Source organism: Podarcis bocagei (assembly GCF_964188305.1).
Source record: "Podarcis bocagei genome assembly, chromosome: 1".
NCBI classification, from domain to species: Eukaryota; Metazoa; Chordata; class Lepidosauria; order Squamata; family Lacertidae; genus Podarcis; species Podarcis bocagei.
Window position 1 is genome coordinate 34052463 of NC_138125.1, and position 13166 is coordinate 34065628.

Sequence of the window (13166 nt, forward strand, 5' to 3'; positions counted from 1 at the left end):
CTTGTTGTTTAGTCGTTTAGTCGTGTCCGACTCTTCGTGACCCCATGGACCAGAGCACGCCAGGCACTCTCACTGCTACCGATGGGCAAAGTTGCCCATAACTGGACCCACGCCCCCACTGACTTCAACGGGAACGAAGTTCAATTAACTAAGTCTAGATCCAAGCCATGGAAAATCTCTCCCACCGTCCCACCCTCCTTGTCCAGAGCCCCTGAAACAAATTTCTGGACCGATTTGCTTGTTTCTACGAAGTGGTTCCCCATCCTCCGCGGCCGCCCACCAACGTTTGGGAGCAATGAAGACAGCACCCTGTAAGTGTAAACGGAACCTCAGCCCATTTACTCGGAAGCAGCCCTATTCGAGTTAATGGCCGAGTGGGATCTGCAGAGGATCGCCTAACACAAAAAGCAGGGGATACCGGCAGATTTACTGCGAAGCAAAACCCCTCTGCCTTGGTCCCACGCAGCCCTAGGGGCGTGGATAGGGGCCTCCGTCCCGGGAAGGGGGAGCCCCTGCTCTTTTTCCGCCGGGGACCCTTCTGCGGGGACGCTGGCCAGCCCCCCCCCAGCCAGGCCAGGGGCGCGGGGCGCCAGCCAGGGAGGGATGGCGGGCGCGCAGGCTGGCTGGCCGCGAAGCTGCTCGGCGTGACTCACCTGGGCCGCTTGCCAAGCCGAGCCGCCTGGCCGACCTCGCTATTCATTGGGGCCGCGCGCGTCACGCGGAGTGACTCATTCACACGGAGGCTCGGGGCTGCTGGACGGCGCGGGGACGGGGCCAAAAAGGAGCGGGGAAAGCCCGTGCGCAATGAAGGCGAAACTGCCCCCAGGAGCTGCCTGGGGAGATGGTCAGGCAGACGGGGATCTGTGCGAGGGGGGCAAAGAGCCACACATGGGGTCCATCCTGTTGCCCACCCCCCCAACCCCAGAAGCGGTCACCAAGTGAAAGGGGGCGCCTCTGCTACCCACCCCCTCGAGCAAAGCCAGCCAGCCCTAGGCGCAGGCTGCTCTTCCCAATCCAAGCAGAGAGGGGGCTGCGCTCGCCTCTCTCTTGGCATCCCCTCGCCCCTCCCCTTCCCCACTGGAGGGAGGGAGGGGGTTGGAGGAAAGGAGGGGGGCAGTATTTTCCCGTTTCCCTCCTCCCTTCACGGGTCCCCACTTCTGTCTCTCTCTCTCTCTCCCCCCCCCCCAAACAGCACGTCGGTGCGCTTAAGCCAATTACACCGCTTTGCGCCTAAAGTGCCGCCCCGGGGGAGTTGCGCGCGGCCTTGTTTGCAGGTGCATCTCCGGCTTTGTAGGTGCGAACGTCTTTGTGCGGGCGGACAAATGGGGAGAGGAGGAGGAGGAGGGGAAGGAGGTGGAGAAGGAGGAGGAGGAGGAGGTGGGCGCTGCTGCTCCTGCTCCTGCTCCTGCTGCCGCCGCCGCTAGTGCGACGACGTAAGATCCACCTCAGCTCAACTCCCCTCGCATCCCAGCCAGCACTTCCTCACTTCCTCAAGTGGCTGTCCGCCGCACACCGCTTGCTGCAGCCTCTGCCGCCGCCGCCTCCTCCGCCGCCGCCTGGGGGCTTGATCGAGCCGCAGCTCGGCTTCCCCCGCTCTGGGACTGCGGGCGGGGGGCTCCCCGGACCCGCCACTCGCCGGGAGGGGCTGGATGGTTACCCCGGGCAGGCTGGTTCCAGGATGTTAGGGACCGTGAAAATGGAAGGGCACGAGACGAGCGATTGGAACAGCTACTACGCCGACACGCAGGAGGTGAGCCGAGCGGGGTGCAGGGAGGGCTTGAAAAAGGGGCTCCGTCCGCCCCCTCGAGGTGTGGCGGGTGTGAGAGAGAGGGGGAGCCAGGGTCCGCTCCCAGAGCCCGACGAAGCCCAGGTCTGCCTCCCTCGACCTTCCAGCTGCCCGGGAACCCGGGAAGGAAGGCGCCAAAAAGAAACTATAGAGGGCAGCGGGGAGATCTCCCTGGCCGTCGAGTGGACGGAAAACGGGAATCCTTGGTTTCATTCTAGGGTCTCGCCTTGGAGACCTACGGGCGCCCCTCCAACGTCTCTTGATTCTGAGTTAGGGCCTTGATGTGTGGGGCAGGGGGTGGGGTTGTTTGAGGCAAAGACCCCTTCTAACCCTCCCGTCGGGGAAAGCTTTCTGCCTCGTCGGCCGCCTTCTCTCTCCCTCCCACCCCTCACTTGGGCTGCTATTGCACTCTGCTGAGCATAACAATCGTTCGTGTGTACTTTGCAACACGCTTCTTTCAAGGCGGCGGCGGCGGAATAAAAACTGAAACGGGAGCAATTCTCCCCGCGACCGGCGGGTGGCGCTGCGGAGAATAGGATCTCTGGAGCCTGCGACCAGGAACCGGGCTCTGTTTTTTTGCATTGTCCATTCATATCCACGTTCCTGATTTAACAATATGCTCCAAAGAACTTCCAAGAAAAGATCAAAGACGCGTAAACGAACAATAACGGGTGGAGGAGCATGTAAAACCCCGATGGGGCGGAGGGTGGGAGGGAGGGAGAGATGAATGGGGCCCTCTTAACTGAATAGGGAGTGAAAGGCGGAAAAATACCCCCCAAAAATGGCTTCATCTGCGAACTGAGCCTTACAGAACGTGAAAGGGAAAGTGACAAGATGATACGAACTAAAATCAAAGTGGGGGCGGGGAGGGAGAGGCACCCAAAATCAAGCAGACCTGACCTGACGGCGTGTGTGCAAAAAAGCAGATATTGCTCAACATTGCTTTCCTCCCCAATGTCCCGGGTTCATATGCGCTGCCTGCTGTAGACTCCGGCTGAACATATGTGTTTGTGTAGGCTGTCGTATTCCGGATTCTTATTTAATACTGAAGGGTCAACAGAGGCCAAGGAAGGGGTTTAGATTAAATGTATGCCTCTTCCCAGCGCCATGGGCACTCCGGAGGGGGGGGGACCCTAAAATGCCGCTAGTATGCTAATGTGGGGCCCTTCATTGGTAAGCATAATTCATCCTTCTCCGCGCCAGATTTCCCCCTCTCTCAATTTGATTTTCCAGTGTTCTATTGACAATTTTACATCCAGTTTTATTTATCGCTCACCCGCCCGCACACATTATTTTCCCATCCAGTCTTGCTCTGGGAAGGATACTTGATTTTTTTTTGTTTTTAAAAAACGTATTTGTTTTATAAATTATAGCACGCCAGGCAAAGGGGGGAATGATTCATTTATATAGAAATATAATGTTTATATAGAAATTATATTCTCCATCAGTTAGGCTTAGTCACACTGCATAATCTTAGGATTGTTTATTAAAAAAGAAAAAAAAAGTCAGAAGTAGGGGAACCGTCTGTGTATCACCCACAATATCACAACCACCTCTACGATATGCAAACACTGTCGGAGAGATATTCTGCAAGAAATCTCAGGCATATTATAAATCTCTTAGCTTTTAGGAATTTTTGGGATTCTAATTATACTAGAGAACCAGGACTACACCTACTTAACGTTTAAAACACAAGCAAACTAGGAAGCGAACCTATGGGACACCCTTTCCCGGATTCAAGCCCAGCTAATAGCGTACATTAGCTGCAGTTGTTTTAGTAATTATATTTTTAAAAAATTAAGTGGGGGTTCGCTTTCTCAGTCTATTTTAACCCCCAAACTGATTTTTTTTTAAATTCTTTGGTCTGTTCTTTTATTCCAGACCGTTCTGTTAATTGGGACTCAACGTGGGGAAACTGGCTGAATCTAAATTTAGACATTCGAAAGGTTTGATGAAGCTTCGGTTGACTATAAACCTCGGGAAAATAGATGGGCGGAGGGAAGCCACCTTTCGCCCCCCACCTCCAAGAAAAGGCTGTGTTGTTTTGGGCCCAAAAGGTGCAGTTGTTCATTTTGTAGAAAACTTCCCGGCGGGCCAGGAATGTGGGGGCAGCCAGCACAGAAGAGAAGAGGGACTCGGGGTTTGTGTCAAAGAGGCCGCAAAGTTTGTTTTTCCCACCAGCCTCTCTCTGAGACTTTGGGAAGCTTTGGAGAAGGAGGCCGAGGAGGAGCCACGACCTCGGAGAGCTCCATTTCGGCGCCTTGCAACAAGGCGCGCGGATTTCGGCGCGGCCTCCTTCGGGAAAGGCACCTGTCTCGGAGGCCTAGCCCAGTGGCAGATCCGCCACCCGCTTGGGGTAGCGCCGCAAGCCGTCGGGTTTCCCTCCTTCCCTTCCTAGGGATGCGCTTTCTTGTGGCGGCGAGGCTGGCGATCTTTGGATGGAATGGCGGCTTCTCTCTCACCGACCTTTCTCCTCCCCCGCTGTAATTCTTAAGTGTATTTAATTCTCACTGGTGTTTCCATTTTTTAAAAAAATTAAATAATAGTACACGACCTGGCCTTGGAAAAGGGGAGTCTCTGAAGGAAGCGCCGGGCTTCCTCAGATCCCGCTTTACACGCCCGCGGCAAGGATGTGGAGTGGCTTGTCTCAGCCGGCGCTTTGCCCTGGCAGGACCTGGGAGGGTCTGTGGGTGTCTGATCCTTTGGGCCGACTGGTTCTTCCCCCGCGTGTCCCCGAGTTCTGGTTTGCTGCGCGTAATTTGGCACCCGCAGCCACCCACTCGCGCGGCCAGGATCTTTCCTGTCTAAGAACAGGGCCTCGTTTTAACAATACAGGCCGCATCCCAACATCTCCACAACTCTTGTTTTTACTTTCTGTGGAGATAAAGGCGCTACAGCGATTTGTGGTTGATCCTCCGCACTCTTTACTTTGAAGGAATACAAACGTTTTAACAGGATGCGCGCCAAGCTGCGACGCCCTCGGTGCAAATCGGGACCTTTTACGGATACGCCTTGGTTCTCCTATAAAGTTAGATCGAGTAGATTCATAATGTCGCTGTCCTTCAAATGCAAACCATGAGCGAGAGAGAGATCTCTCCCCCATTTCCTTCTCACACAGTCCCACCTCCCCCTCCCAAAAAAACCTCCCTGATCCATCCAGGGCCAATATATTTCTAGAGTTTGGAGGATCAACCTGGACTCGCTCTCATTGCCCCTTTAGCGAACCCTGTGATAAATCGCAGACTAGAGACTAGGATACGGTTAAGAAGGCGCCGCTTTGAGTGTAGTTTGCGAGCGATAGTCGAGATCCTAATCCTCGCCGGCTAGTTGCGTGAGAAAGGAAACTTGCGAGAGCAGCTAGGAATTCACCGAGGTGACCAATAAAGGCAAAGGTCGGAAGGGACTGGGGCAGCCACGGAGGGAAGGGAGGTTAGGAAGGCAGGCAGGTGCGTTCCGGCTTCTCGCCTCCTTTAGGCCGTCTAAATTAAGATTCAGCCAGTTCCCCCCACGTCTAACCAGTGTCTCCCTCCGCAGGCCTACTCGACGGTGCCCGTGGGCAACATGAACTCTGGCCTGGGCTCCATGAACTCCATGAACACCTACATGAGCATGAACGCCATGACCACCAGTGGCAACATGACGTCGGGCTCCTTCAACGTGTCCTACGCCAACCCCAGCCTGGGCGCTGGCCTGAGCCCCGGGGCGTCGGGGGGCGCCATGAACAGCATGTCGGCCATGGGCTCGGCGCTCAGCCCCGGCGGCATGAACGCGATGGGCAGCCCGCAGGCCTCTCTGAACGGGCTGGGCGCCTACGGGGCCATGGGCCCTCCGTGCATGAGCCCCATGGGGTACGCCGCGCCGTCGCTGAGCCGCGGCGGGCGCGACGCCAAGAGCTTCAAGCGCAGCTACCCGCACGCCAAGCCGCCCTACTCGTACATTTCGCTCATCACCATGGCCATCCAGCAGGCGCCCAGCAAGATGCTCACGCTGAGCGAGATCTACCAGTGGATCATGGACCTGTTCCCCTACTACCGCCAGAACCAGCAGCGCTGGCAGAACTCCATCCGCCACTCGCTCTCCTTCAACGACTGCTTCGTCAAGGTGGCGCGCTCGCCCGACAAGCCCGGCAAGGGCTCCTACTGGACGCTGCACCCGGACTCGGGCAACATGTTTGAGAACGGCTGCTACCTGCGCCGCCAGAAGCGCTTCAAGTGCGACAAGCAGCCCGGAGGAGGCAAAGCGGGACAAGGTGCCGTCGGGGGAGGAGGAGGTGGTGGTGGCAACGGCAGCGAAGGCAGGAAAGACCCCGGAGGAGGAGGAGGAGGTTCGCCTTTGCACCGAGGCGCCAAAGGAGGCCAGCTAGAGTCCGCCCCTTCGAATCCCAGCTCGGGCAGCCCGCAAGGCCTGGACCACAGCGGGAGCGGAGCGGAGCTGAAGCCGTCGGTGGCCTCTTCCGCCGCAGCTGCGGCGGCTGCTGCTGCTGCCGCGGCGGCAGCGGTGGCAGCGGCCTCCGTGCCCCCCGGGCCGAGCTTGGCCTCTCTGGGTCACCCGGGCCACTCTCTGGGTCACCACGAGTCTCAGCTGCACCTCAAGGGCGACCCGCACTATTCCTTCAACCACCCGTTCTCCATCAACAACCTCATGTCCTCCTCGGAACAGCAGCACAAGCTGGACTTCAAGGCTTACGAGCAAGCGCTGCAATATTCCTCCTACGGGGCCGGGCTGCCGGGAGGGCTGCCTCTGGGCAGCGCATCCATGGGCGGCCGGGGAGGCATTGAGCCCTCGGCCCTGGAGCCGTCCTACTACCAAGGTGTGTATTCCAGACCCGTCCTAAATACGTCTTAGCTGGCAGGGACTCGAGGGCGCACCAAGCAGCAATCTTCCTCCCCAGCAGGGCTGGTTGGTTTGGCCTCTCCCATCCTCCCCCTTCTCCTAGATCTCTCAGCCGAAACTGACGGTGCGTTTTCCCCAACACCATCCCTGCGAGGCGGGGGAAGCAAAAGGAGAAGGGGGCGGAGAGCAGAAGAAAGGACTGTTACTTTATTATTATTATTATTATTGTTATTGTTATTATTATTGTATCCCCCCCCAATGCATAGTGTTTATTCTATTTTGGCCTGGAAAGTCCAGCAAATCGCATCCAACTCCGCAAACAGACACTGTATATACCGCCCACCTTCCCTCGCCATGACCACGAAAGGAAGATTGATTTCCAACCTGTAAATTATTATTATTATTATTATTGGTGGATTCCCCCCCCCCACTTTAACCTTCTTCAGTGTAATCTCATCAGATTTAGGACCTTAACCAATAAAAGCAGACCTACGAAGATGCCTTATTCTAGTGAGTCAGATCTCTCTCTGGCTGGCTTGCTCCTGCAAGGTCTCAAGACTGAGCTGTTCCAAGTCTCCCCCCCCCCCCAATCCAGCCCAGCCTTTAGATAAATAAATAAATAATAAAAAAGGCAGAATGAGGTGGAACCGGGGGCCTTCTCTGCGTATAAAGGCCTCTCCAGTTAAAGTAGTCCCAAATGGAGAGGTTTAAGTTAAATTTAAATTAGGAAGTCCTCCAGGGACAGGCGATACAGTGCTGAATATATAAATGCGCATATATATATATATGCCAAGGGAGTCCTTGAACAGAACAGCCCCCGGTCCCACCAGAGCCTTGGGGAAAGGAAATCTCCCAACCAACCCAGAGTTGATCTGACCGGTTCGGAATGGCTCCTTTGGGAGAGATAGGTCACACGCCCATGGACCATAGAGCCTGATCCTGAACCCCCCTGCCCTAACTCTGCAAAGTGACAGGGGTCGCGGCTGGATATGGATGCAAAGTCGCAGGGGTCGCAGTCGTTTTAATTTCCCCCCTCCCTCCAAGCTGTTACTAAAGCGTCTCCTTCACCGGGAAGCGCCCTGGCCACGTGGACGGCCGGGTATTTAATCCCAGGACCCCTTCCCCTCCGCGTGCATTCTCGAACTATATCTATCCGTAACAACAAGAATTATTGTCATTCTCCTCTCCCTCCCCCGAATATTTTAAGATAGAAGGGGTTATCTCCCTCCCTCTCCTCTTCATCAGATCAGTCTATGACCAGTCATGATTCTGCCCCTCTCGAATTTCTCGTGGCCGCTTAATTATCGCCGTTGTTAGCACGTTCATCCAGTGTTAATGCACTTTCCACAGGTTTTTTTTACACACGATGTTTTAGCCTAGCCAGACGGGTTGCTTCCCTTCCTCCTCCTCCCCCCCCAACTTCCCCTCCCTGTTCGCTTTCACGACGTCCTTAATTTATTTGCACGGTTTTATTACTTTCTTTCTTTACAGCTTGAAAGTGCTTTTAAATGACGGTTTTAAAAAAAAATGACACACACCATTTTAAAGAAAATTAAAAAAAATCTTAATTTTATAATAAATGTGATTGTAATTGAAAAAAATGTTTTGATTTTTTTAAAGGAAAAAAAATGACAATATAAGCAGCGACGTATGTTTTTGGGTTTTTTGCACCCCCTTTCTCTCTCTCTCGATCATTTGCAGTTAAGGACTTTAAATAAATCGAATATTATCAACGAGAGAATTTTTTGGGTTATTTTATTTTGTTCCATTATTGGGTAGGACGACTACGTCTATATTAATTAAATGGTCTGGAATAGAAAAAGAGATGGAGGTGGTAAACAAAAGATGTTGATTCCCCCCCCCCACTTTCCTAGTTGATAAATTAGGAGCTCACAGGGGCTTCTGTGATACAGAATAGGAATGCCCACAACTCATTCTTGCAACACATAAAATATTTTTTTTAATGTACTGAATATTTAACAAGCAGCACATTCCTACAGGGCTAGGGGGAGTCTTACCACAAACTTAAACCTTCTCTTCTTATGTATGGGAAGAAAAAAAATAGCATCCGATCTGCCCTAGATTGCATTGGAGGAATACAGTTATTGTTTTCTCCTAGCAGAGAAATGTTGTATTTAATTTGGGAGATAGGGTTGTGGTTCTACTATTGTAGTGTGAATTATCGAGTGATGAAGCCCCCTCATCCCTCTTATTTTACATTAACCAAAAACTCAAGTTTTAATCGACCACCATAAGAATGCGAAATGTCTGCAGCAACCAAAACAGGGATGTTGCCATTGGCTTTAGCGAGAAACGGGTTGCATTCACTTAGCGAGTTTTAAAAATATGAGGTGTGTCGGTTGCTGAAACTGGCTCTGTTGCCCTCTCTTTCTTGTTCACTGGAAGGCGGCTTTGCAGTTTGGTGGTGAATTCTAGTGTACACTTTCTGTTTTATTTTTCCTAAGTCTTTGCGAAGGGAACGACTTGTAGCAGACGGTGCAAAAGATCGCTTCACTTTGTAGTGGAATTTAGCGCCAAGTTAGCAAGAGAGGAGGAATCGGCGCTGCTCTCACTTTCCTGGTCCTGTCCGCACCTCCCTTTAAATTAGCTGAAGTTACTGCTTGCAATATTTTTTTGGAAATCAAATCCTTCCCCGCCTCCCCCAAAAGTTTACCGATACACAAGTTTGTGTATCGAGTTGCTAGTTAGTGTTTGAGTGTGTCCTCTGTATATTATTGGACTCCCATTCTAGCTGCTCATATTCAGATTTCGCTGTTGTGACAGAAGCCTTTGGAATGAGACCATTTTAAGTAAGGCTTTCGGTGTTATTTTTATTCCATTAGTATGTCTGTAGAAGAGGCCAGGTCTCTATTTCTAAGAGTCTGAAATGCTTTCAGGTTATATGGCTGCAAACTTAAGACACACTTGGGGCGGAGGCATCCCACTGAATTCAGAGGGACATCCATAGAGGAAACAAGGACCTACACATACAGCTGGAGTCCAATCCTATGCATGTTTCCTCGGATTGATTCCAATCCTAGCCATGAATCCCCACTGAATTCCGGATGATAGCAACCAGTGAGGCAAGTATCCAGGATCAAACTTTGCAGGTAGATTGTTGCTACTGCTACAGGGATAGAGAGAATCAAGGTAGCAATCCTAAACACAGCTCCAGAGAATCTGGTGTAGTCGTTTTAATGCTGGAAATCCTATCCATAGTTCCCCCAAGGGGTACTTACTTAGGCAAGGTGTGCGCAAAGAGTTGCAGCCTAAAGCCAAGTGTTGTGGCAGAGGGTTTTCTGGGCCGGAGATCCATTTCCTTCTAGGCAGATCTAAATTCACACACCAGTTCCAAATCACCCTTTTTAATTTCACCCATCGCACTTGAGTTTCAAGGTTTGCTTATTCTGTTCTGTTGTCGCGTTGAGAGAGGGGGTCCCCGGTGACGATGAGGGTGAGGATTTATTTATACCGCGCCCATCTGGCTCCAAGCGGTGGGATCTCCCATTTTAAACCTGCTGGCTTCCGAAGCCCCCAACTCCTTTTCATGTTTACAACGACTAGGATCCAGAAGCCTCGCTGGCCTCGTTTGGGGCTTCCTTGTTTATAAGCACGTTAAACGGGGGGGGGGGGGAGCGGGGCTTCCAAGATCACCAAAAGCTTCTCATTACACTCAGTGTCTTAATTCAGTCCATTAATCTGAGGAAAGTCGGCCCTGAAACGAACAGCGCTTGCTTCCAGGTCTAGGGCCAAGGACCGCTAACCACAAGTGAGGAGGAGGCCGTGACCAGCTGGTCCACTCCTCGCCCTCCCCTTTTCTGTGCCAGCTTTCCTGGGCTCGGTACCAAGAAGACCCACCAAAACAACGCCCTCCTTAACAGCACATCATTCTGGACTGCGAGGGTCGTGTGTATGCGTGAACCTAGGTCCCACTTCCCTTTCGTCTGCCCATTCCAGACATACTCAACAGAGGAAAGGCCTGCGTCTCCCGTCTAATATCCGCACAATTGGTCCCCTTCTCCAGAATTCAGTTGCATAAAAGGAGACTGTCAAACTCTACTCTCCGGTGCAAATATACTGTAATTGTACGAGATGGATTCTCAAGTAACGCTGCATTTAGGAGCTGGGCTTCATTTCAGAGGGGTTAGTTCGGCTCACTCTCGCCTATCAAGACTCGACACCACAAAACCTTCCAGCAGAGAGAGGGCAAATAAACAAGAGTTGTGGAGTTTTTTTGAGGGGGTGTCACAGGGAGAGAAGGGAAATCAGTTGACGCTTCCACGCTCTTGATCCGAACTCCAAACCTCACTTAGGTTGGGTTAATAAAGGCATCGCTCTAATGTGGATTTTGGATTTCTTCTTCTTGGGGGTCAACATGACTACCATTTCCTTTTGCGGCGCTTACTTGGGTCTGCCTTCCGAGTAAACTAGGAGATGATCGGGCGACCCTCATATTTACTTGGATCGACGTGGCTTATTCAGGGAAATGCGTACCAGGACAGCCTGCGAAGCTTTTGTAAACTGCTTGAGGGGGGGGGTGGAGAGAGAGCGCGGGCAGTTGGAAGTGATAGACAGCTCGGGATGAATTGCCTCGTGAGTAAGCACCCATAGGATCCGGCTGTTGCGACCAGCACTTGGGCACTTTGATTGTAACCCTAAGCACTTTCTCTAGGGTTACAGGTCCTGCACACGTTTACCCGGCAGTAAGACTCGGTGGGACTTACTTCCGAGTAAGCCAGCTTAAGGTGGCGCCCTTAGAATGGATCCTCCAATAAGTCCAAATGCTGAGGCGTGAGCGAAGCCCCGGGACATTCAGCCCCGAGCGAGATTCAGTCTCACGGATTTGGGGTCCGGCTAAAAGTAGAGGCCGCAGCGTTTGAATGAGCTCTCCATATGGGTGACGTGTGTTTTTGTTTAGTTCAGACGTGTTAAAAGGAGCCCGCCTCCGCTCTTGTTTCCCATCTCCTCATCTGCATTTCAAAACTTTAAGGGGTGCAGCGGGGTGCCTTGCCCATAGCCTATTTCCCTGCTTAGCCTATTTCCCTGCTTTTTAGAAGACATCTGAAGACAGCCCTGTATAGGGAAGTTCTTAATGTTTGATGTCTTGTCATGTTTTAATTTGTTGGGGCAACGCAGTCAAATGGGCGGCATATAAATAATTATTTATTATTATTATTATTATTATTATTATTATTATTATTATTATTATTATTATTATTATTATTATTATTATTATTATTATTATTCCTACTACTACTCCAGGCATAGTCTATTCAGAGCTTCGTTTAAAAGACTTCTAGAGATTCAAGGCAATGTCCGGGCTCTTGCTAAGGCTCCGTTCTTTTGCAAAGGTGCAGAAGCGAGAGTGTTTAGCCAGGAGACGAGTTTCAAAGGGACCCACCAGGAAGGAAGCGGGTCATCTGCAGCCCACAAGGATGGTTGGATTATGCCCATCGCAACTGTTCCCTAAGAGACCTTCGTCTCTTATTTTCCACAAGGCGTGTGTGTGTGTCTTCCCCTCCTTCCCCCACAAAATAAGCAACGATCATAAGAGATGGATATCGGGGTTCAGCCTTCTCCACTGTAGGCAACACGCGGCGTAATTGACTTGGAAGATGTACTCCGCGCTTGTGTAATAAAAGATATTCACCTGCTCCGTCTGGCGAGGCATAATAATAATAAGCACGCGCGTCCTTCTGCCGGGCTGGTTAATGCATAGCACTTCTGGAAAACCCATCTCTCTACGACCTTTATTCTTAATCAAAGGGGCTAGAGAATACGTGGTCACATCGAAACCTCTAGCCAAAGGCATTTCGCTGCAACACCAGAGCGCGGTTGCGTCTCTGGAAATGCTATGGACTTTTTCCTCTCCCCCCCCCTTTTTTCCAGACACACAATACCTGATAATGAGGTCCATTGACTTTCAGGGGATCGATCTCCCTGGGTGCTGCGGGGAGTGTTATAAACAGCTCGCAACTTTTAAGTAGTATTATATTGGGCAGTAACGGCGGAGAGAAAGCGCTGGGTCCGGATAGTAGTGGGGAGGGAGAATGGTGTGAGTGGGGCAGCGGGGGGGGGGAGGTTAGGAGGAGCAAGGGTTCATTCATTACAACAGCCTTGTAAAAATACTTTCCCTACTCCAGCCACTACTGCGTTTGTTTCGATGTCAATTTCAAGGCAACAGAGGGGAAAAGCAAAGCTGTTTATTTTCTGGCCGACTCTCAGCTGTTGCCATATCTGGTTTCGGCGGCGGGAATGCGTGTGGGTTTTAATCTTTAGCATCCCTAGCCTGGCATCTTCTGCCCCATCCGCTCAGTGGGGAAGGGGGTGTTTGCTCCCGACCCCCCCAAACGAATTCAGTCCTCCTCCTCGCCGTCGATTTGTTCCCCAGGGGATGCTTGCGCTCTTGTTTCGCTGTCCCGCAGCATAGCAAGGACATAGGTAGATTCCGGCGTCAATGGGGGACGCTCTGGCTTTCTTCCCTTCTTCCTGTGGATGCAGGAAATGCCTTTCCTTTTCAAATGCAATTACCTTCCTTTAACAAGCC

General features: G+C 51.9%; 1 protein-coding gene across 2 annotated transcripts; it reads left to right on the plus strand.

Annotated features, from left to right (window-relative positions):
- Positions 1 to 1373: 1373 nt before the first annotated feature.
- On the plus strand, positions 1374 to 8360 carry FOXA1 (forkhead box A1). Of its 2 annotated transcripts, XR_014011044.1 has the most exons (3): positions 1374 to 1750; positions 5321 to 7349; positions 7485 to 8360. XR_014011044.1 is itself a non-coding variant. In XM_081206326.1 (2 exons), the coding sequence occupies exons 1-2, from the start codon at positions 1679 to 1681 to the stop codon at positions 6629 to 6631; spliced, it is 1383 nt and encodes a 460-aa protein (XP_081062452.1). In that variant the 5' UTR covers positions 1374 to 1678; the 3' UTR covers positions 6632 to 8360. The 2 variants fall into 2 exon arrangements, 1 of the variants encoding a protein (XP_081062452.1); XM_081206326.1 differs by having other exon boundaries at positions 5321 to 8360.
- Positions 8361 to 13166: the final 4806 nt, after the last annotated feature.

Excerpts from the sequence above, each read along its gene's own strand:
- FOXA1 (XM_081206326.1), top strand. The coding sequence starts at position 1,679 with ATGTTAGGGACCGTGAAAATGGAAGGGCACGAGACGAGCGATTGGAAC. Across the intron at positions 1,751-5,320 it reads ACTACGCCGACACGCAGGAG|GCCTACTCGACGGTGCCCGT; the intron begins GTGAGCCGAGCG and ends CTCCCTCCGCAG.